The sequence below is a fragment of the Corvus moneduloides genome, chromosome 11 (genome assembly GCF_009650955.1).
Source record: "Corvus moneduloides isolate bCorMon1 chromosome 11, bCorMon1.pri, whole genome shotgun sequence".
Classification (NCBI taxonomy): Eukaryota; Metazoa; Chordata; class Aves; order Passeriformes; family Corvidae; genus Corvus; species Corvus moneduloides.
In genome coordinates, this window is record NC_045486.1 from 20,989,885 (window position 1) to 21,012,732 (window position 22,848).

The 22,848-nt window shown below is 42.5% G+C and overlaps 1 protein-coding gene and 1 long non-coding RNA gene across 9 annotated transcripts; one reads left to right on the forward strand and one right to left on the reverse strand.

The window, feature by feature from the left end:
• Positions 1 to 751: 751 nt before the first annotated feature.
• PTPDC1 (protein tyrosine phosphatase domain containing 1) lies at positions 752 to 22,234 on the reverse strand. Of its 7 annotated transcripts, XM_032120872.1 has the most exons (11): positions 22,152 to 22,180; positions 20,147 to 20,217; positions 11,444 to 11,536; positions 8,590 to 8,761; positions 7,796 to 7,876; positions 7,455 to 7,573; positions 6,546 to 6,683; positions 4,669 to 5,876; positions 3,765 to 3,950; positions 2,126 to 2,236; positions 752 to 1,323 (listed from the first exon to the last, which is right to left on the reverse strand). In XM_032120872.1, the coding sequence occupies exons 3-11, from the start codon at positions 11,526 to 11,528 to the stop codon at positions 1,207 to 1,209; spliced, it is 2,217 nt and encodes a 738-aa protein (XP_031976763.1). In that variant the 5' UTR covers positions 11,529 to 11,536; positions 20,147 to 20,217; positions 22,152 to 22,180; the 3' UTR covers positions 752 to 1,206. The 7 variants fall into 7 exon arrangements, with proteins under 7 accessions (XP_031976763.1, XP_031976762.1, XP_031976761.1 ...); XM_032120871.1 differs by lacking the exon at positions 20,147 to 20,217 and having other exon boundaries at positions 22,152 to 22,234; XM_032120870.1 differs by lacking the exons at positions 20,147 to 20,217; positions 22,152 to 22,180 and adding an exon at positions 16,774 to 17,356.
• Positions 10,729 to 20,849, forward strand: LOC116449396. Of its 2 annotated transcripts, XR_004242366.1 has the most exons (5): positions 10,729 to 10,820; positions 10,987 to 11,107; positions 12,421 to 12,571; positions 13,110 to 13,222; positions 19,357 to 20,849. It is a non-coding gene; the product is annotated as an uncharacterized LOC116449396 (long non-coding RNA). The 2 variants fall into 2 exon arrangements; XR_004242365.1 differs by lacking the exon at positions 12,421 to 12,571.
• Positions 22,235 to 22,848: the final 614 nt, after the last annotated feature.

The following is a 22,848-nucleotide window of genomic DNA, read 5'->3' on the forward strand; positions in this document are numbered from 1 at the left end:
TAGGATGATTCTGCCAAAGTAGCTTTTTTAATTTGGATTTGGTATAAAATCATCCAACGGTTGAGGCATGTATAAATTATCTGTATTTCAAACTGGTCTATATTTACCTCTAAATGTTAGTCATTTACAGAAAGGAAGAAGGATATTTCTGAAAATGATAGATTCTTGTTTAACTACTTAAATCTATCAAACTGGAAGAACTGTTTGTTCTGCAAACTGGCATTCCAGTCCAGCTCCTAAGGCTGTAATCCAAAACTGTGTTATGATGATGTCCCAGTTGTTTCTGTTTTATTAGATAACAATGCCTCTACAAAGTGTGTTGCAGGTAGTAAATTTTGATTAATTTTTTTTAGTATTATTATATCACACTTCTTTATGCAAGTATATGCTGAATATAAGTATGGACAGAATCATATCTTGATGAAGATTTCATAATGAAGTGTTTTTTCACTTAAGATCAATAAAAGTTTAGCTAATAAGGTAAAAGTTTACTCTTATTCAAAGCACTTAAAATGCGTCAATCAATTTTCTGTTAAAAACAGTTTTTCTTAGCCAAAAAAAGTCTAAATTAGGGCTTGATGACTACTGCTCAACGCAGTGCATTTCTCTACTGCAACACCTTCTAGAAATACATTGGTTACAATTATTTAAGAGATCTAAAGGAAAACATAGTCTGCTGTCAATAACAGATCTCAAGATCTGTCCATTATTACTTTTGTCTTATTTCAAAATTTCTGGAAGGAAAAGCAGCTTCACAGGTTCAGTCAATATTTATTTTCTGCAAAGTGAAATCAAATACCATTAATGTAAACATATGTAATACATAAATGTTAACTCAATCCATTAAACCTTTGTGGATAATGGCACTGAACTTATGGCAGTCGTGTCACTTGAAAAGGTTTCTTGCCAGTAGCAGAGGTTTCTAAATCAATAAACACATCTGAGAACAGAAGAACCCTTCACAATATAAAAGCACAGTACCTGAAACCAAGTGCTACAGAGAATGGTCACATGGAGCTGTTCTTTAAAACTATGTAGATTGAACAATTGCCACTAAAACTCCCTCTAAAAAAATAAAATCATTTGTTAATAACTTCTATTACCTAAAGTTAGGTATATCATGCCAGGTAGCACAAAATACAGTAGCTGGAAAATGCAAAATAATTTGGTAGGCCCATCTAATGCTTCACCAGAGCTGTGTAGAAATCAAGAAGGATTCTCTGTTCCTTCTTTATTCCTTTTCCTTTTTTCTTCCAGTGCTTGTTTAAATACAGTTTTCAAGGTATTGTAAACATATGGTCCATTCTCAGAATCGAAGCTTGTCTAATAAAAGAGAGAAGTTTCAGTTCAGTTGTTAAATAGATGTCATACAGCAAAATTCAAAGTAGATGCACAACATTAAAAAAAAAAAGAGCTTTGAGATTTATCAAAGAAAATACGTGGTTTTGAGGGAGTGCTTAATGGTAAGTGTTTTCAGTTTTATACTAACTAGACATTAAAATAAACCAGAAGAAGAAGAAATTTAGACATTGTTTTAACAGGCAGCTTTACAAAAGATGAGGAAGCAGCATGGTGAACATTCTGTTCAAGTTCAGATTTCATTGGCTGAATCTGAGAAGAAATCTGAGCTGAGCAATAGCTTCACCTGTCACTGTTATTAAATGAGCCCAAAGCAAAAATTAGTTATTCACATCCTGTGGTACAGGCCTGGAATGTAACTGACTTGCAGTATAATTTCAGAAAATGATTTAATTGGATGGAAAGACTTCATGTGGTACAGAATTTACCAAAGCCTTTGGTAAGCTACTCCCAGTGATTAGTCAGTGTCACCCCTTTCCCTAATTTGAAGATGTCCATGAACTGGCAGTGATCCAGAAATAGAAAAATGAGACTCCAGGATTAAGGCTGTAGTAACAGAATTTAATTTTATTGAGAATATTTCCAACTCTCTATGTATGTGATTACTGTAAAATGTAAACTCTGAAATAAATAAGCTTCACACTGTGAAGTGTGAAGGAATTACTGTGGCCTTTCTCACAGAGGCCTCCCTCTGTTGATGGATTCACCTTTCATGATTTAAACCAAGTAAATACAATATCACAGACAGTTATTTAGGATCACTTGCCTTGGTGAAAGCTTTAATAGCACGAGCAAGTAAGGCCTCCTCCACATCAGCTGGCAGCACTTGCAGGTTCACTACACAGTGTAAAATACAAAGGATAGTCTGACACTGTTCCTGGTGGGTAAAAGGAACAGCAGCTCATTAGAAAAAATATTCCCATGAAAAGCATTTCAGCAGTCAGGTTTTGTTAACTGCTGTTTGAACATCAGGTTGTGCCTTCCTGTACTGAAACCTTTAGGTGCAGGAGTTGGTGGAGAATTCCCACCAGCCTAAAGAGCCTCTGCATAATTATTTCAGTCACAATGGGAAAACTCTTCTCCTGAGTACCACAAACTGCTGTGGGAATTCCTCAGAATTTCTGGGAATTTCAAGATCCCCTCCATGAACAGTACCCTTCTTGTGAACTGGCATAGGGAAGGTGAGATTTGATCTTTTCAGCCCCAAATGCTGTGCATGTTCAGGGCTCTTTTCCCCATCTTGCACCTCTTTCTGTCCTTCCAAGTCTCTGTCACCACTGGAAGCTGGCAGAGAGACACCTGAGCAGTGCTTGCAAGGAGGAATAAAGGGAGGAACAGATCTTTGTGGCTGCTCCTTCCCATCTCTTTTCCAGCTTAATTAAGGGGCTGGAGCATGTGTCACACAAGCAGCCTGCTCTAGGTAACTCTGTTTTGAGCAAGACACTTGGACTAGAAGATATCCAGAGGTCCAGCCAACACAGCTATTGTGGGATTCTGAATTAATATAGGATAAGGATATTTTTAAAAAAATGTTCCTTTCCCATTCATTTATAACAGGTGTCAAGCAGTTTTTATGTAATATGAAAAGAAAGTTAAATCTGATTAAGTGGAAGAACACTTCAGGAAGAAACATAATGTTTTCAGATGAACTTGGGAATTCTGAACATCATGTCATGAAGATCGAGACTGCACATGAAGTTCTGACCACCTATTAATCAGAAGTTGTATTTTTGAGCGTCTGGGGCCTCTATTTTCTTCATAAATACCTGGGAAACAAGGAGTTCCCAGAGAGTTAGGAAATTTGTATAATTAAGAGACCAAGAATGAAGAATTTTATTTATTTTTTTCATCTACTGTGTATCTAACCTCTGGGGAAAGCACAGTTGAACAATTGGGATCAAAAGTAACTGGTTTGCATAGGGATTTCAGAATACAGGTGGCCACAGTTCTGACTTCTGTAAGAATTAGGCCTGGCTTCTGATTCTCTGAATTAGCAAATTCGTCCTATTCCTTGCCCCAGCTCTCCCACAGCTGCCAGGTTGAGATGCTTGCACAGCAAATGGGACAACCATGAAGTGCAGCTGCCAGGTGGGACATAACAAAAGCCACCACGGAGTCACAAAGGTTTCTCATCTTTGCCTCCAGATCTCCAGCTGCAGGATGTGCAGGGAAATGTGCTGCAGTTGAGCTGCTGCTGAGTGGTGTTCCAAGGCTCTGTCTGGTATTTTTCTTGTCATATGCATTGCTGTGGTATTGATTGTGACAACATAGCATTGAGTGACAACTTATACAATTCGATACAGAATGAATTCTCATTCTGATTTTGCAAGAGATTGAAGTGGCTTTTTTCAAGTGCAATTCCCTTGCCTAAAGTTAAAGAATGAATTGTCAGATCCAATATGTACCTTTCTCAGCAAGTAGAGTGCATCCTGGGATTCTGTGCAATTTTTTGCCAGCATGTCAATATCATCTTTGGATATAATAGGTTCTTTCAGCTGCTCTATCCACGACCACATCAAGCTGCAGAGGATAAAAGGATCTCTCTCGGTGCAGATTTTATCCCAAGCTCCATCTCGAGAATTCAGTTCTTTCTTAAAACAAAAAAAAACCAAAACAAATCTGAAAATGCATCATCTATTTACCTTTGCCAGTATTCTCTTTTATTGTAGCAGTACTTGGCTGCTTATGTTCCAACAAAAAACACTTAGGAGTTATCAAAAAAATTTGTATTTTTTTCTGGAGTATCAACATTAATCAGCAGTAATACAAGTGATTCTTTAAAACAGAAGGATGACATAAGCAGTGCAGCTGAGAACCTCCCAATACTCCACCAGAATACGTAAACCAGCTTTGCACTCCAGCTTCAAAGCAAATGTTGCTAAGAGGATTTGGGTTTGAGGATAAGCAATTAAGTTTCTACTAAATTCTTTTTCTTTTACTCATGAATCCTCTGATCAGTTCTGAGAAAGCACTGATGATAACCAACTCAAACCCTTAAAACCTGTACTACTTCTGTGCCACCAGCAGCCACGCTATAACCAGAGATAATGCCATCAATTTCCCCCAGTCAGGAAAATTAACATAACCAGAACCTCCACCCTCCTGCTAGAGACCAGAATTTGCAGGTGCATTTTGCCAGCCTGTGCAAGAACTGACCCATAACTGACAAGTACAATCATTTACTGGACCTCGTATAAACTGCTATCCCAATGTGCTATTTCAAAGCTCCACGTGGCATTTTTGCCATTCCAGGAACTCACTGAGGTGAAATATGCAGAGCCCATAGCATGGAATTGCGTTAAAAATTACCTGCCACATTTCTACCTTCTGCTTCACTTCATCCTCTCCCAGAAATTCATTTATATCTGCAAGTGCTTTGGCTGCCAAAACCCTTCGGGCTTCCAAACTTAACTCCGACTGCACAACAATGTGTGGAATTGTCTCTGACACATGTCTGCTACCTTGGCTTTCGTATCCAATGGAAAAGTTCACTTTGGAAGAGGAAGAAGAGGAGTCAGAGTCCTCAGAGAGATAGACTCTTCTGCCATATATATTGGTCTTGTGGTCCTTCCTATGACCAGTCTCGTTGGCAAAGTTGTGCCTCGACACCCCGGTTTCCTTGGGATTGTGGATGGATGTGAGGCCTGAGGAAAAGGTCCTGCTGCGTTGTATTTCTTTGGTAGAATTCCTTCTGTGATAAAGTGAGGAGCCATCCTTCCGTCCATCCAAACTGAATTTCCCTTGACTCCAGAACGTGCACGTGTTATGCACTAATGCTTCTTTGTTTAACTCCAGCTGTGGCTTTGCTTCACCTGTGGCAGAACATTCCTCCCCACTGTTCTTCTGTTTGTTGTTCACTAAGATCTGAGCAGGCACTGTCCAGACAGTGTCATCCTGTTCCAAGAGAAACCCAGTTCTCCTGAGATCTGACTCACTGTAGCTCAGACGCCTTCTCAGATGAGTAAGAGGCTGAAGGCATTCGACATTCCTTCTTCTACAAAAAGAGTCACATTCATGTCCCAGGGAGAAGGGACAGTCCTGGCTTTCGAGAGCGGAGGAGTGGGTGTGGGACGAGTCCGACGTGTCGCTGTCCTGCCTGGCCAGCTCCCGCTCGAGCTCCGTGGACGCCAGCTGGGACACGGTCTTCTCAATCTCAGCTGAGAGGTCTGGGATGTCCAGCAGCTCTGCCTCTATCACCTGTCTGTTTTCAGCCAGGTCCAGCAGCAGCTTGCACACCAGGTGGATGAGTTTTGGCACGTGTTTGAGGTGCCTGCTCTCGTAGCCGTGGAGCAGGTGCCTCTGGCGGGTCAGGTACTGTGACAGGGTCACCGCGTGCGCCTTGGGCTCGCAGCAGGCGAAGACATTGCGCAGGGGGACCAGGAACTGGGAGAACTCCCTGACACACAGTAACTGCCCCCGGGTCTGGATGGAGTTGGGCCTTTTTGCTCTGACAAACAGAATTGCTTGGTCAGCACTCATTCTTGTGGCAAAAACTAAGTAGCAAGCTATTAGAACACCTGGAAAATACAAAGACAGGATTAGTTGAGGAACTGTCAGACTAAAACAAATACTCAGTGGAAATATGGGATAGAAATTAATATAGGTGAAGACACAGTGTCCTCTATTACATGATGCTGTTACTTAAATGTAATTGCATGTGCAGAACCACCAGACAGTGAAGCCCTTCTCACTGCACTGCAGTGGGAGCTCACCACAGCCTCTCCAGGAGCTCCACCATTCGCAAACACAGGAGCAATGGGGCTTCTATGGGGAGGGCACAACCAAAACGGACTTGAAAGGAGCAAATTAAATCTTAGGTGCTCCACCAAATCTACCTTGTCCAACAGTGAGTGGCACGTTTGTGAATGTGTAATAAATACTAGACAATGAAAGTGTACCAGGAGAATCTTTCCCCACCAAAAGCAACTGTCACATTTGAATGTAATGGAACCATTATACAGATTAAAAACTTCTCTAACCTTACAGGTCTTTGGTTTTAATACACTAAAACCGATCTCCTCTAGCCATTGAGGACATTTGGACAAAGTAGTTCAGCACTTTTAACCATTTTATAGAGGTACATCTTGCAACGATGTAGAATGTAGCCCAGTTCTGAACAGTTTATAAGCAGAGAGGGTTGGAATTTCTAGAGGAACCCTTGTGCTGCTCCTGCATGGGGCACGTACCTGTCCTCCCGAGTCCTGCGTGGCAGTGAACAGCCACTCTCCCCTCCTGCAGGGCGAAAGCCATCACTTTCACCATGTCAAGGATAGTCGTGAGAGATGCCACTCCATAATCCTTCCATCCAAAATTATAAAAATAAACTAAAATAAAAAGAGAGACAGTGATTTTCTGCCACACCGAATGTGAAATGTGTAGCACTATATGCAGAGTAGAGATTACTAATAAGAAATTATAGTACTAAAATTACATAATGGAGCTTAAAATCTGACTAGACCTTGGTTGCAAGAGATTATTTTCCCATTTCAGTGTATGCTTGCTATTGAAATTTGATAGATACATGAAGCTAGCAAAGATTTGTCAAACTCAAGTTCAGCTAGAAAGTAAAAGGTGTAACAAAACAGTGACTCATGCAAAATTACCAAGCTATATATAGGAAGAGGGTAATTTTTTCTTTTCAGAAATAAAAGCACTTCTTCAGTCAACAGCTGCTTCCTATGGAGAGGAACTTTCTTTTCTCACCATAATATGAAAATACAAAACCACTGTCAGTAGCAGTGTCCCCACATGAAATAACCTTTTATAGGGTAGATACGAAAACATGAGTGTACCAGAATTTGACACACCCTTCGTGGTTCAGATATTTGTGAATGCAGAAGAAAAAGAAAAATGTAACTGTTGCCTGCCCTTTTTTCTAAACACCTGAACACAAACCTCCATCTCTCTCTGCATAATACACAATCTTCAATAATATGTTGCTTGCTCTTTATTTTATTTGCCAGATTTCACATCTACATCCCATTTTGTGCAATATTTCTTACACAGCTGCGTTTAACTCACAGGAATTCAAGTAAAAATATCCTTAAATGCCAAACTCAATAATTAATGAGGAACAGCAGCAGGAGGGAACTTACTGCCAGCCTCCATGAAAGCCTCAGGAAGGTAGGTGAAGCCGCTCTCCTGCTCCAGGGGGTTCCCACAGCTCGCGTGCTCCCCAGGACGCTGAAGGTTAATTACGGTTTTTATGGCACATCTTAAGGAAGGAATAGATGAGTCAAAGTATTACATGCAGCCAAAATCTCATTATCCCTTATTTTCTGAAACATACGTTTATTCTTAGTGGAGAATAAATCTTTACCTGTAGAGCGTTAAAATGAAAGGATCTTTATCAACAATCCAAATCTATGTTGAAAGAGAAAACGGATCAGGAATTACACCAGTAATACTTACAATAAATAATGACTAAATTTGTTACCTTTCAAACTGCTCAATAATGTTGTACTTTTCAATTAATTCTGTCGAGGGTCGAGCCATAGCCAGAATGTTATCTGTTATCCTGAGAAATTAGAAAAGTAGATAATAATGTTATCATGAATCATTTCCTGGGTATGAGTCTTCCAAAATAAGAATACCATTATATTCAAGAGAGAGAGAAATAACCTTGCTGACTAATTAGAAATTACTTTTTAAAAATTCTACTATGCCACAGTGTTCATGATGAATCTTATTAAACTGATACAGGTAGAATATTATCAAAAGACAATTACTGGAACTGCTTAAATGCCAGGACATAAGTAAAAATTCCTTTGAATAGAAATCTGGACCCAGATCCCTGTTTGTCCCTCCGAGGTTTGTAAATGCTGTTCAAGCATTTGCTGTTAGGAAAAACAGTAAGAACGTAAGGATACATTTCATGTGACTCTTGCTGCACATGAACATCCTTCTGAACACATGCCCACATTATTTCATCTGCAGCAAATGCTTTTACTTTTCAATTCTATTATTAACACGTTTAATTAATTTGCATCCTAATCCTTAGTAGCCCAGAACAGCTTTTTTATAATTCATGACAGATAAGTATTTATTCTTTTGGATGTGAACCAAACTCACTGTAAGTCAACAGAAACCTTTCATTGTCTTTCCTGGGCTGTGTACAACAGCCACTACGTCAAGTTCTAATTCCAAATCAAATTCTCATTATGCTTTACACTTAGCAGCTGATTAAAAAAAAAAAAAAGCCCAGCTATTTTGCTGTGTTGAGCTGCTCACCAGGAGGAGTAGAGCCCCTTGACAGCCTGCTCGTGCTCGGCCCAGCGCGCCGGGTTCTCGTACTTGCAGGCGCGGCCGCCGCAGGCCATGGAGCACTGCATGTGCCCGGGGATGACGTGGCGCAGCCGCTCCCCCACCTTCGTGTACTTGGCCGTGGGGCGCCTGGAGCTCCCTGCGACACAAGAGCCACGTTAGCGAGGGAGCTCCCTACAGCACCTCCACCTGAACAGTGCCGGTTCAGCCTCATGGGGAACTGCGAACACCGCAAATACATGCAATATGCATTTCAGGCTCATTGTTCAAGTAAGGATTCCGAGGGGGAAAAATTGTTTGCACTACTGCCAGTTATTTTTTATGATGAAGTTAGACGTGAGTGACATCCCATGCAGCTGAAAAAAAGTCACAGTCCTCTTCGACCTGAAATCCAAAACAGTTAACCATATCCTTGGTGTATACATGAATGTGTGCTCTGTTCTACCTGTTGTTTGTAACTGAGCTGTTAGAGTAAAAAGCATGTATTGACACTTGAATAAGAAAACAATGAACAAAATGTAGAATACAAAACACAGGAAGAAAATTAAACCCCACTATTTTATCCACACATAAAAAATACAGCTAACAGAACAAAAGTATAGTAATACCGAGAAAATACCCAGAACTGCCAACAGTCTCAATGAAAAGTACTTTACTTTTTTTTTCAGGAAAAGTTGCATCCAGCTCCTCGGGGCTGAGCGACGACAGAGCCACCATGACCCGGTGCGTGGACGAGGAGAGCAGCTCCACCACGGAGCTGCGGCGCCGCTGGCTCAGGCGGAGAAGGGGATCGGAGGAGGAATGCCTCCGCCCCTGGAAGAAATGGCTAAAGATGCTGACGGCCGAGCGCCTGCGGGGGGAAGGCTGCATGGCTGCCCGGACCCAGCTCCGCCCGGCGCCGCTGCCCGCGGCGCTCTGAGCGGAGGGGAAGTTGCTCAGCGCTGAAGTTGCGGGGAGCGGAGCATCCCCGAGCGCGCTCCGGCAGCTGGTCCCCCGGGCTGAGCTGTCGCCATGGTAACGGAGGATGCAGGCGCTGCTCTCAGCCAGCCCCGAGCTGCTCCCTTCCACAGGGATTGCGTCTGCTTGGGACAAACTGTTCCGCCGCTTGATGAAAATAGTTGCATTTCAAGTAGGTAATTTTCAAAACGCGCTGGGAACAACCAAAATATTTTTCATAAACAATGGGAGTATTTAGTTCCTGCTCAATAACAGGCATTCAGAACTCACTAAGACACAAAATACTCGATTCAACAGAACAATCAAAATGTAGCTGGAGGCTCTGCCTCCTGAGAGATCTGTAAGGAAGTACATTATACTCCCCCACCTCTTGGTTCTTCATTCCACAACCACCTCTCCTCCTCCACTTCGCTGCTCCAAAATGCATCATTAGCTGCGTAATGATTGGGATTAGTGTGTTCCTGCTGAAATGCTTCAGTACATGATGAATTGTAGACTGTTTGCCTGGACCATTCACATCTTCTAACAAAACACAATTTGTTATTCCAAACAAAAGGCTGATTTTTTTTTTTCAGGGCACAGCTTTTTTATGAAGCAAAGCTGTTAACCCTGCAGCCTGAGAGAAGGCAGCTCATGTGGAGGAGAAGGTGTGTCAGCTGAGTGCTTCAGGCTTCTGAAGGTAGGTATGAGGTGGCAAATTGCCTCCCACTTTGCTTCCAGTGTGCTAAGCAGGAGAATGAGGTGGCCAGGAAGATTGCAGCACTCAGAAAAGCAACTGTGTGAAGAATGGATTATATTGATGTAAAAAGCCTCTGTCATCCCAGTATCTCTACATTAGACTGTATGGAAAGAGGAAGGCTGGGGAGATCAAGAAAATCCACTTTAACTTCGTCAATAAACAAATTAATCCCATTTCATTTTCCTAAAATACAAAGTATTGTCAGTCTGTGTTTCTTCTTGTACTACAAAACTTGTACAGAGGAATTTGCATAAGAGGAAGCTCCCTGTCTTCTTCTGGGACAAATTCACCAGGCAAAAATCTGCTGCTTCTAGACAGTGACAGCACTTGAGGGCCTGAACTTTGACTGCTGCTCCCCAGCTCTTACAGAGACGTGGCAACATTTGCAGTGGGTACCAGGCCTGAAACATCAGCAGCGGTATCGTGTGAGGAAAGGAAAATGTTCAAAACCTTGACTCTTCATTCATCAGTGAATCATTGATGAAACAAGTAATATCAACAGGTGAGGAAACATGTAAATATGCTTTTATTTTGGGCATTGGGTGGAAGAGAAAGGAGATGAAAAAGGCTATTTCAAGTGCTACCTGTATCCAAGAAATGTGAAAAATATTTTCTAATTAACTATATTCCTTTCTTATATTTAATTATTTTTCTCTTTCTCTTCCCAGAAACTTCTTTTCAGTATATATCAAATGATAATGGAGCCAGAAATGAGGAAAATAAAATGCTGCACATCATTATTTTCCTACTGAACCTAGCAGGTTTGCAAACAAGCACTCACCCAAAACGGTAAGAAAGAATTGCATCCTGTAAAAGCTTAAATAATTAGAAAGGGGAGTTTTGTTGAAGGCAGGTTTGTATTTTCAGAGAGCTAGGCAGTTTCTCAACACAAAAATGGCATCGTTTCTTCCATCACGAGATCTGACAAAATGAAAATTACAGAAAAGATCAACCTATTATCACCACAACATGTTGATGAAATAATGCAGTTTGGTTTTGTTGTAGACATTTTAAGTTTATAAACATGGATAATATTTCTGAGGGTTTTTTAAATTTTCTGTTGATTTTTTTCCAGAATTGGTCTAAGCATTTATTGTGAATGGCACATCAGAGACAAATTCTTACCTGAATTCATATTTGCCAAATACACACTGCTCTCTATCAGCGAGGAGTATGGTAGTTCATTTTGCAGCAAAACTCCTGCAGCCATTGCAGTACCTGTTGAAACAATAAAATATTCACTGAATCTACAACAGAAGCTCAAAAAATGCAAAATAAAGCCAAGTATCTGGCACCTGGTGATGGAGTCATTCAAGATTTGGGCAGTCAGGCGTGGGCTGGTACTTGGTAAGACAGATTGTCTACAATCCACGTGCCCTGTCTGCTCTCTTCCCTCCACTCCTGGGGTTTGAAATCACATCTGTGATGATACTTCTCTAACAAGGAAACTGAACCCAGGAGTGTCTCTAAGCAGAAGACAGATTTCTCTAATGTTATTGCTAATACAAGGTAGGTCCTGCTCTGAAGACCTTCTATCTGACAGAAAGATAAAGGGAAGCTGTAAATATGGACACAATAATCAGTCACTGTGATGGTTAAATAAACTCTTTACATGGCTCTTGAGTGGAAATTCTTACTCAGTATAAGATCACCATTCTGTTTCTCTTATCTCTATAGGAAAACAGCTACAAGCATAACAAAAAAAAGGTTTTTTGTACCAAACTAAGTACATCTGCTGTATCGTTAACTATAGAAACTTTGCTAAATAGACAAACCTTGGGTTCCCAAATCTACAAAACCAGTATTAGGATTCAGCAGCATAAATAGGGTTTTAAAAGACAGTTTGCTAAAAAAATACATTAAAAAATAGAAGAGTCTTGTAGGGATTAGGTGATACAACAGGCCTGTGTGGTGCTGTTTGCTGTTCATTGTCCAGCTTTTATCTCTAATTCTGCATAATTATTTTTGTAGTAAGTATTTAAACAAACTTTATTCATTCAGATATTACATTATCTACCACATATTTGAATAAATTATTCTTCCAACAATGCTAATGGACTTTATTCCACAAAGTCACCCAGTACAGCTCTGTTCTTTTCAAGATGCCTAATGGTGGGAACAGATCACAGATCCCCATTAAGAACCCTTTCATAGTGCTGCACCAGTCCTCTCAAAGGGATGAGAATTACATTTGTCAGTGAAAGACAAAGAGCCTTCTGAAACTTCAGAGATGCTCAGAAATGTATTTCTAATGTAAGTACATTAAGAAGAATATGAATTAAGAATACTCTAAATAAAGATTAAAAGAGTATCTGGAGTGTTTTCTACTCAGCTACTTGACCATCTGATTCTGTATTCTGAAAAGTCAATCTTTTAATAAAGTACCTTCATATAATTGCATTCTATTTGGAAAAGCTTCAAAACCTCTATTTTTTCTTCAATGGGCTTTGAAATCAGTAAGTGATGGCTTCCATTATCAGAGGAAACTTTGTACCTAAATAAATAATTTGATTTTATCCCCAGAATTTCTTTTTTAGAGTTAATAGTGCTGGATTAACAAAAATTGTTGGTTTCTATTTCTCAGAAATTTCTCCAAAATTCTTAATAGCTTGTCCAGATAACATTTGAAAAAGATATCTCATCACATGGACAGCAGAATCACCACCACTATGACTATTTAGTTTTCCTATCTCCTTGGACTCAAGAGATTAAAAAAAAAAAAAAAAAAAAGAGAGAAAAAATATCAGGGATATTTCTATCATCTAAAATTATTTTCCTTTTTTTTACTCAGGAATCAGGCTGATAAGAACTCTTAACTGGAAAGGGATGAGATGGAGGTTAATGCAGAAGACAATATACCTAGAGTATTACAAAATACTAGCAAGATTCTTCTAAGTGGCAGAGGTGATCTATGTGTTTCTTTCTTGTCTAACCAATTTTATTTCATTTATACACCAAATCCATAATTCCTGCGCTGCCCAACTGACTTGAATATTTTGTCTGTGCCTTTCAGTTTGCTAAACTTGACTGACAGCTGTTAAATTGCACTCCCTCAAACAGATGTAATGCGGTAATTTGGCACAGCTCAGTGCTGATGTTCTTAGAGAGGGGCATTACGTTTCTGCACCGATAAAAAGGGTGTAGAAGTAAAAACAGTGCTTAGGTAAAAGCAACAGCTCTCTCCTGCATCATCTCTGTACCAGATATTCACATTTTGAAGACATTCTTCAGCATTTTGCTCATCCCGTGAACGCTCGGTGGCTGCGGAAGGCACAGCCCGGAGCGTTATTCCAGGTCACGGTGCCCGCGAGCTGCCTGGGGGATCCGAGTCACGTACCTTGCGGCAATCACCATATCGCCTTAATCAGCTCTGCTGCTTTATCTGAGCCGTGCATTCCTATTGCCATGACAGCAGAGAGGCCGCCCTTTAATCCCGGCTCCCCGAGCGAGAGGAGAGGAGCGGTGTCTCCCTGCGGTGAGGTTCCATCGCTGTTCCAGCACAGGCAGCGCTGCCATCCAGCGAGCGGGAACAGCCCGGCTCCTGACACCAAACACCGGGAAATGTGGCTGTGCTGTCGGCCGGCAGGAGTGAAGAGCAGGACCACACTGCCCAAGGAACCTCCTGGAATCCTGATGCCAAGCGCTCGGGGTATTTCAGGAGGTGCCTCCAGGCGTGGGTTTGATCCGTGGTTTGATGTCTGTAGGCAGTTTTGAGTCGCCTTTTCTTTCCCCCCGCTTTTGAGCTGAACAATTCCTACCAGAAGGGATTTTTGTTTCCTGTTGCACTCGATTCACGTATTGCATTTGGTAACACGACAGCTGCCGAGTCCCACTCGCTGCTTCACACATGCAGGGGTGGCTTTCCTGCAGAGGAAGCAGTGTGGGCACCTCGTGCCGCTGGGGGTGAGCTCGCTCCGGGCAGCCACCTTCTCCTAAGCAGTGAAGCCTCTTGCCCACGGCCATTCCCTCTGGAACAAAGGCACTTCTCTTTGTAAGGTCGCAGGTGGAGCAGTAGAGTGCCACGCAGGCAGCGGGACATCAGGGACATCAGGGATCCCAAGGAGCAGGTTCCATGCTCCTTCCAAAGGCTGCCTTCCACACGCAGTACTCCTCACTGGCTCTCAGGAGCCAGCAAATTAACAACTCTGCCTTGTCACAAAGAAGATTCCTTTCTGGTATTTTGGGATCTGGAAACCAGTGGCTTCCAGTGACTGGGCTGAATTTTTGCTCCAGACTGAAATGAAAGGAGCAATGTTCAATATTGCAGCAGCCAGAAAACAACTATACAGCCAAAAAGCGAGGAGACAAGAAGATGCTGGTCTTGCTCTATCTCAGCAATTAGGATGGTTATTTAATGAATGCAATTACTATCTTTTAGTTCAGAACACGTTTTCAGACAGAGAGAAGGGCTTGCATTCCCAGCTGGAAGGATTCCAGTTAGGGCAGTGTAGCTGCCAGCACGGACAGTAATCCCAGTGTAAGGCTGCGCCCCTGTGCACCTCTCCACTGACAGCGAGGGCCCAAATCTTTAATTCGTGTGGCTTTGCTAAAGAAGAATGCCCCAGAAGACCATACACTTAAAAAGATGTGTATGTATGTATTAACATGAAAAAATTTTAGTTCTCCATTTTAAAATATCAGTAGATGGGAAAAATTATTTTAAACCTCAAATATATTCATACAATAGAGGCAAATGCTGATGCTTAGGCCTGTCACATGAAATTTTGAGGTTATTTTTACTGTTTTCTTGTCCTCTAAAGTGAATTTGTTCTCTCCCTGTTGCAGTCACGTGTAACTAACTACCAAGCAGCCAAAATTTTAAAGGAACGTAGTCAATTCACTGCAGGTAGGGGCCAGGGCAGCTTGGTACCTAAGCACTGGGTAACACCTCTCAAATTTCCTGTGGCCTAATTCTACGAAGCTTTGCTTTTGTGAGCAGTCCCACAGAAATCAACAGAATGTCTAAATATAACATCACACGGGATAAAGTTTCACTGCCAAAATGCAAAATCCAGTAAACTGCACTAATGGAGATGTTTTAGGCAGATAACTAAAGATAACTTAGATGATTAAGACTAAGTAAAAATAGGATAGTGTAGAGAGGACTGGTAATATTTAACGAAGTGGTTAAGAGCTACTAAATTATAACTTTGTCTCTCAATTCAGGCTTTGAATCTGATGCTTTAAGATTGGCAGATCATGAGAGTTTCTAGCAAAGAATCTTCTAAATTGGCTGAGACACAGTCACAGGTACAGGAAGCACTGGTAAATGAAACTGTGTTTTAAATTACCCCAGACTATCTAATTTTAACATTGCCAGGAATAACAAAGCATTTCTAAAGGTTTGTAAAAAATTATGATAACTGGGGGTTTTTGCTAAACTGCATTATTATGATTAATGAAACAAGATGCAAAGGTTGTTGTTCTAATGCCTGTATCAGTGAAAAAGCTCACTGGTCACAAATATTTCATGAATGCTTAAGCTACACTTTAACCATAGTCTGGAAGGCAGTTTTAGCATGGAGCACACATTTCAGTCGGCACACACCTCAATTCCTGAGCTGTGTTAAAAAGCTCAATTATTTGAAATATGAAATTTTTACTACCTGTAAGCAAACGCCAAAATATTGGAAAAGCAAATGAACACACGGATGAAGGACAGAGAGAAAACTAGGTAAAAATTTTAACAAATTTTCATATAGTTTACAGTATTTACACAGCAGAATGATACTACAGCTGCTGTAAAACTCCAGGGATTTCACTGGAACCATAACCAGAACGATTTGTTATTTCTACATGTGTTTTACCCTCTTTGGGAAAAAAATATTCCCCACATGTCTTAGCAAAAGGTGAATGTCATTTAATCATCAAGTTTGATATTTACAGAGGACTCTAACTGCTTTCATGTACAAAAGAGACAAGAGAATGTAATTCATTAAAAAGTTATGTAGGTGTTGGCTTGGTGATTCAGTGTTTGCTATTCATAGATTTTTTGACATAAATAGCAAGAAACTGATGGACATGTCTCTCAATTGACTTGAGTCGTTATTTAAATCACCTCTTCCTGTGGTAGTGCTAACCCAAGAGTTAACAGAAGTTATTTTAAACTACCTTGAACAGGCTGGCAGGCAGTAATTACTAGAGAGACTTATCAAGGAGATGGCATAAAGTGAATATATTAACTGTTCTACAAACAAAAATGATGACTCCGAGACCCTTGATCATGAATATCATGCTTACCAAGAGACTCTCAGACTCGTAACACTGACTACAGGCAGAAGAATGAAATATGGAATATTGTCAGTAACTGTCAGCATTCTGACAGCACTCAGGAGTGCAAGTTTAAAAATTATCTCTGCAAGTTAGAGGAATTCTTTTTAAATCTAATACAGTCAACACCATAGTAAATTTACATGAGTTTTAATAGTTTTAATAATTTCAGTGCAACACCTTACCTGTTACCCTGCAAAAAGAATGAGTGAGAGCTGATCCCTTCATTGTTGCAGTATCAGCCACAAGAAACACGTTGTAGGGGAGTCACGTTTTACAGAGGAGAAGCTGAATGAATTCCCATGGTGTTTCCTGTGGCTAATCCGATCGGGGATGGTAATCTGGGAGGAGCCAGCAACGATCTTTTCTTAACCTAAGGCTGTGCGGGGAGTGCCTCGGGGACTGTGCAGATAATCATCCCTAAACTGCTTTCTGCGTCTGCCCGGCCTTTGAAGGGATTGAGGCAAACAGGCCACAGCAGCCTCATGTTTTAATAACTGAATCTTCCAGCTCTGCTCATCCTGTTCACCTCATTTCCTGTTATTAACGAGTAAATATATATTTATTTGTGTGTGTCTACATGCATCACACAAGTAAACACAGAGCTATAGAGATAATTTTGTGAAGTGAGATTAATAACAGTTAAACTGATACATTGATTTTGAAATGCCATGAAAAGAGAATTAGATAGAAATGTTCCATTGTTATCTGGACATATCATTGTTATCTGCACAAAATATTTTTTCTCACCCGGTAAAAGCACAGAATGTCACTGAAGTATTTTCAGCAAGTATAAATTAACTGCATTTAAAGTAATATCTCAAAACCTAAAAAAAAAGTAGGTAAATATATTATAGGTAGGTAAATATAAGATATTATAGTAGGCAAATATAAGTATATATATAAGTAAAATATAATCAACTGTAATCAACGAAAAAAACAAAGATTTTGTTGATTTAAGTAAATACTAGATAAGTAAAATGTAAATAAAATAGGATAGAATATCTTATTCTATTTTTAAAATAGATCTTATCTCCAAATCAAGTTCAAGCACTGACAAAAAAAAGAGCTTTCATTTATTCCCATCACTTCCCTGCATGTTTTGTTAAAAAGTCCCTACCATTAATGAAGCTAGGGATTGATTAAAAATACCTCCCAATTATTTAGAAACAAAGTATCCTTAAAATTACACATACAGCTTCTTAGTATACAAGAAAATCACATGCACGAACTGAAGTGTATCCAGCCATTTCAGTAAACAAACATCACTTTTCTATACAGGTATGGAGTTTGCCCAGAGCAGCTGTGGCTGCCCCATCCATGGCAGTGTCCCGGGCCAGGTTGGACGGGGCTTGGAGCAACCTGGGAGAGTGGAAGGTGTCCCTGCCCATGGCAGGGGGTGGAATGGGATGAACTTTAAGGTCTCTTCCAACCCAAATTGTTCTGTGATTCTAAGTTTGAGGGGGGGGGGAAAGAAATTGTGACTTCAAAAGATTTGTACACAATTTGGGAAAAGCCACTAAGATACCTTGGCTACTAAAAAGTCTGAAAAGATTGAGGAGCCTCAAATCCTCCTTTGCACACCTTTCTTTGGTGTGTTGGTAGAAGTGTCAACTCCAAAGGGGCCAAGCACCCACAGCTTCCCCAGTCTGCAGCTGCAACTGGGGGGTTTAAAACCTCCAAAAATTGATCCATGTGGGTTCCCTGGGTGCCAAGAGCTGGTGTCCAGTGCCACTGCTCCAGCAGCCCTGCTCAGGGCCAGGGAGGCAGGCACACTGACTCACTCACTCGGGTGCTGGTGAGAGCAGACCCCGACAGAGGCCCAGCAGAACAGTGCTGACTTCCTGGGAATTACAGACCTTCAGCGGGAATCTGTACTGGAAATGCAGGGTAGAAAGAATCAGAGGTCAGCTATAATGAAATATATATTATACAATGAAATAAATCCACTCTTTGCATTTCAGCTGCGGTCTGATGGTTGCCCTTGGTTACCTGCCTGGGTCAATTCACACAAGGAACAGCCCCACAGCAGCACTCCTTGGTTTCATATTGTTCAGTCACTACAGAAGTGGCTCTAGGAATCTGAATCTGCAAATTATGAGTAAAGGGACACATGTATTTTCCAAGTGTCAGCACACAAAAATGTGTTAACAAATGGAGCATCTGGCAAAACATTTTGTAGGAGGAACTGGAGGAAGCTGGCATGATTTTAGTTGACTAAAGAACAAAGAGCAGCTTCAGAAAACTAATAAATATTAATTAAATTCTTAATATAACCATACTCTTTGGGGGAAGTTCTGAACGTTCACATTTGAGAAGCTGTCACTGACATACCTAAGTTTTATTTCCATGTGGATAATATAACGCTGTTCACCTATCTGATTCCAGAGGGGTGCTAATTCCTGGAGGGCCAGGTAAGGTATTACAATGCTCTGCTGAATCCACTTGTAGGTGTCAGAGCTCTGCTGGCTGCCCCTTGTATCTGTTCCCACATTTGTACTCCTCACTATTAATGACACTTTATTCAGCTGAGGAACTGATTTCTGCTAGTGCTTTGCAGAGTTTAGCTAATTCCAGGCACCCCTGCCAGACGTGTTTGTTCTAACAGGCCATGTCACTGTATTTTAGTCAAGACAAGGCTTTGTGATAACTGAGGGTGACTTTTTGGGAGAATTAACCAACAGGCTGAAATAATTTGCCATTTCCAAGGAAAGAATACAGAGTAGGTGGGATGCTAATGACTAAACTAGCAATCTTCATGTCTCTAGGCTTGGCATTCTCCTGTTTCAACAAAATGAAGAATCTCAGGTCCTCTGGAAAATTCTGCTGAACTATTATTGCCATTTAAAGAAACTAACAAGCTTTCCAGGTAAGTAGAACAGGATCACTAGGCTTCTGGCAGCTTATTTCTCTTGCACTGCAGGAGCTGCTTCATGGCTACTTCACAGCAGACGTAGCAAATCCACCTGTCCGTGACCTTAGGTACAAGTTTGTCAGATTAGGCAGGCAGAAAAGTGTCCGAATTGCCTCATTAGAATTCTGACCACTGCTTGCACTGCACTGTTTTCAGGGTACACAGACAGAATCAAAACATCACACTATCCTAAAACTTAAAGCTGACTAAAACCTAAGATTCATTTTCATTTAATACAAACTGGTTTGGATTCCTAGCTGGCTTTGGGCATTTCCAGCTGCTCCTTTTGCTTTTTGCTCTTCTCATAGTTTGGATCATAAAAATCAATTAATATTGCTTTATTTTCAGCTTGTATTGAAACACTGCAGGGAAGGCTTCAGCTTTGTGTAACTTTACAACTGTATAAATGTTATTAAAGACTTTCTATAAGTTCTGCTTTTAGATATTTATATATATATATATATACACACACGTATACATACAGATTCTTTTCTGTCCATTAAGCATAATGCTGTACCACCACAAATCAATCACAAAAGTAGAGTCAAAGCCTCTGGTAGACCTTGATGATACCAGCAGTATTACAGTTGTGAGAGAAATGTACACATTTAGCTGCTTAATGAGATCCCACAGCAGCAGCCCACCTGTGATCCCTGTTCTCTTTCATCATCTCTACTTCTGACAGTCTCTCTTTTCCTGTTGGTTCCACTGTTACCTAAAATTGCCAGTAAAGTACAAAATGTAGTGAAATGTTAGGTAAGCAGCAGAGTAATATGAAAATTCCAATTCAAAAGACAGTTCTAAACCTGAAGAATTGTATCAGGTGTTATTCACAGGTCATGCAATGGACTTACAGTGCAAAAGGTGACTACACACCTAGGAAAACAGTGTAGAACCACTTAAATTAGATCTAGCTATAAAAAGGAAAGCTCTGATTTATGAGACAACTACCTTCCTCCAGGTCAGATTTCCCAGTTTCTAGATAACTCCTCTCACTTACAATTTTACTGCTATTACACAAGATAAAATAGTCATAATGGTATCATTGGATTTACAACAAAGTGAAATATTTACTCAAACATGTCGAAGAAACACTTTTCAGGTCGGTTTATGCGTCCAGCCAAGCAAGTACATCATGAGAGAGGATTACATTGCTAATTTTATCTCTGAGGTGACACTCTCAGAGCAGCTGGCCCTGCAGACTGTCTCCCTCTCTTACTTCATCTTGCCTTATATATGCAGGTACTCTCTGTGTTTCACATAAACTACTGATGGAAACAAAAGATGGAAAAATCACAGAATCTCAGAATGGTTTGGGTTGGAGGGAACTTAGAGCTCATCCAGTCCCACCCCCTGCCATGGCCAGGGACACCTTCCACTACCCCAGGTTGCTCCAACCCCCTCCAACCTGGCCTTGGGCACTTCCAGGGATGGGGCAGCCACCACCTGAATCACAACCTGAAAATGCTTTCAAGCAATACAAAAGTGCAAACACATTTATTTTGTACACATTATTTTGGGATTAAGTCCTCCACAGATGTGGAGCTCAGTGTTGCTAAGTGGGGTGAAGGACTCCCAAAAACACATTTCTGAGAAATGCAAAATCAAGAGATCTGTGTAAAGAGAAAACACTGAAGTCTAGATTATTAATATATCATGTAACCTTTAATCTTTTTGTTATCCTACTGAAGAGTACAGAGACAGTCTATTACCAAAAGCAGTAATAGCTACATCTAAAAGTTACTATTGAGTGTGTGGATTGACCTATGCATTGCGGTCCCTCAAACGGGACTGACTGAGCTGCGTTTTTCAGAATGATTAAGTGATGATTAGAGGTGGGGTACAACCACTACAAAACATGAAGACATCGCTGAGACAGGGAAAATCAGTTTCCATTGCGCTCCCCTGCTGTCATTCACGGTCCTCTCTCTCCCTGACAGCTGTGGGCCTTTGCGAAGGTAAAACGACACAGATCATTTATTAAATTAAAAGCATTTTGAGGTTGTGATTCAAGAGGTGACAGCCCCATCTCTGGAAGTTATTCAAGGCCAGGCTGAACGGGGCTTGGAGCAACCCGGTCTGGTGGAAAGCGTCCCTGCCCAGGGCAGGGTGTGGGATGGGACGCACTTTAAAGGTCCCTTTAGCCCCAACCAGCCTGGGCTGCTGTGATTCGGCTCTGTGACTATTTAGCAGCGGGTGGCAGAAGGGCTGGTGTCACCGCGCAGCCCCCGGGGGCCACGGGCGGTGCCGGGCACGGCCCGGGACAGCAGGAGGAGCCCGGAGAGCCGGGCGGGCCGCAGCGGAGTCTCTGCGGGGTAAATCCTTAGCGGAGGGGCCGGGCCGAGGCAGCGAGCGCGGGGCAGCCCGACAGGCCGGAGGAGGGCGCGGGTGCCGGGGGTTCGGCCGGGGCCGGGCGCTCTGAGGGGCTCCGGGCGCTCTGAGGGGCTGTGAGCGCTGCGAGGGGCTGTGAGCGCTGTGAGGGGCTGCGAGGGGCTGCGAGGGGCTGCGAGGTGCTATGAGGGGCTGCGAGCGCTGTGAGGGGCTCAGAGGGGCTGCGAGGGGCTGCGAGCGCTGTGAGGGGCTCAGAGGGGCTGCGAGGGGCTGTGAGCGCTGCGAGGGGCGCGGGGCGCGGCGGGGGCGCGGACCCACCTCAGCTGCAGGGCCGCTCGCGCCGCTCCGCCGGCACCGCCCCGCAGCGCATGCGCGGGGACACGGCCAGGGGACCGGGAGGCGGGACCGGGAGAGAGCGGGACCGGGAAAGGCGGGGTCGGGAAAAGCGGGACCGGGAAAAGAGGGACCGGGAGAGAGCGGGACCGGGAGAGAGCGGGATCGGGGAAAAGCGGGACCGGGAAAAGAGGGACCGGGAGAGAGCGGGACCGGGAAAGGCGGGGTCGGGAAAAGCGGGACCGGGAAAAGAGGGACCGGGAGAGAGCGGGATCGGGGGAAAGCGGGACCGGGAAAGGCGGGGTCGGGAAAAGCGGGACCGGGAAAAGAGGGACCGGGAGAGAGCGGGACCGGGAGAGAGCGGGACCGGGAAAGGCGGGGTCGGGAAAAGCGGGACCGGGAAAAGCGGGGCCGGGAGAGAGCGGGACCGGGAAAGGCGGGGTCGGGAAAAGCGGGACCGGGAAAAGAGGGACCGGGAGAGAGCGGGATCGGGGGAAAGCGGGACCGGGAAAAGCGGGATGCGGGAGAGCGCGCATGCGGGATCGGGGGACGGCAGGATCAGGGAAGCGGGAGTGGGATGCAGGGGAGGGTGGGATCGGCTTGGGGGAAGGTGGGAGCTGAGGGTCTGGGGCGGGGGTGTGTGTATATGTGTGTGTTTGCATGCCTGTGTGTTTGGGTGTGT

Bases quoted from the DNA above. Each gene is read 5' to 3' on its own strand.
- PTPDC1 (XM_032120869.1), bottom strand. From the start codon at position 9,492: ATGCAGCCTTCCCCCCGCAGGCGCTCGGCCGTCAGCATCTTTAGCCAT. The intron at 7,877-8,589 runs GTGAGCAGCTCA...CTAATTTCTCAG, and splicing joins AAGGGGCTCTACTCCTCCTG to GATAACAGATAACATTCTGG. The intron at 3,951-4,668 runs GTAATTTTTAAC...TTTTGTTTTAAG, and splicing joins AGAAGGTAGAAATGTGGCAG to AAAGAACTGAATTCTCGAGA.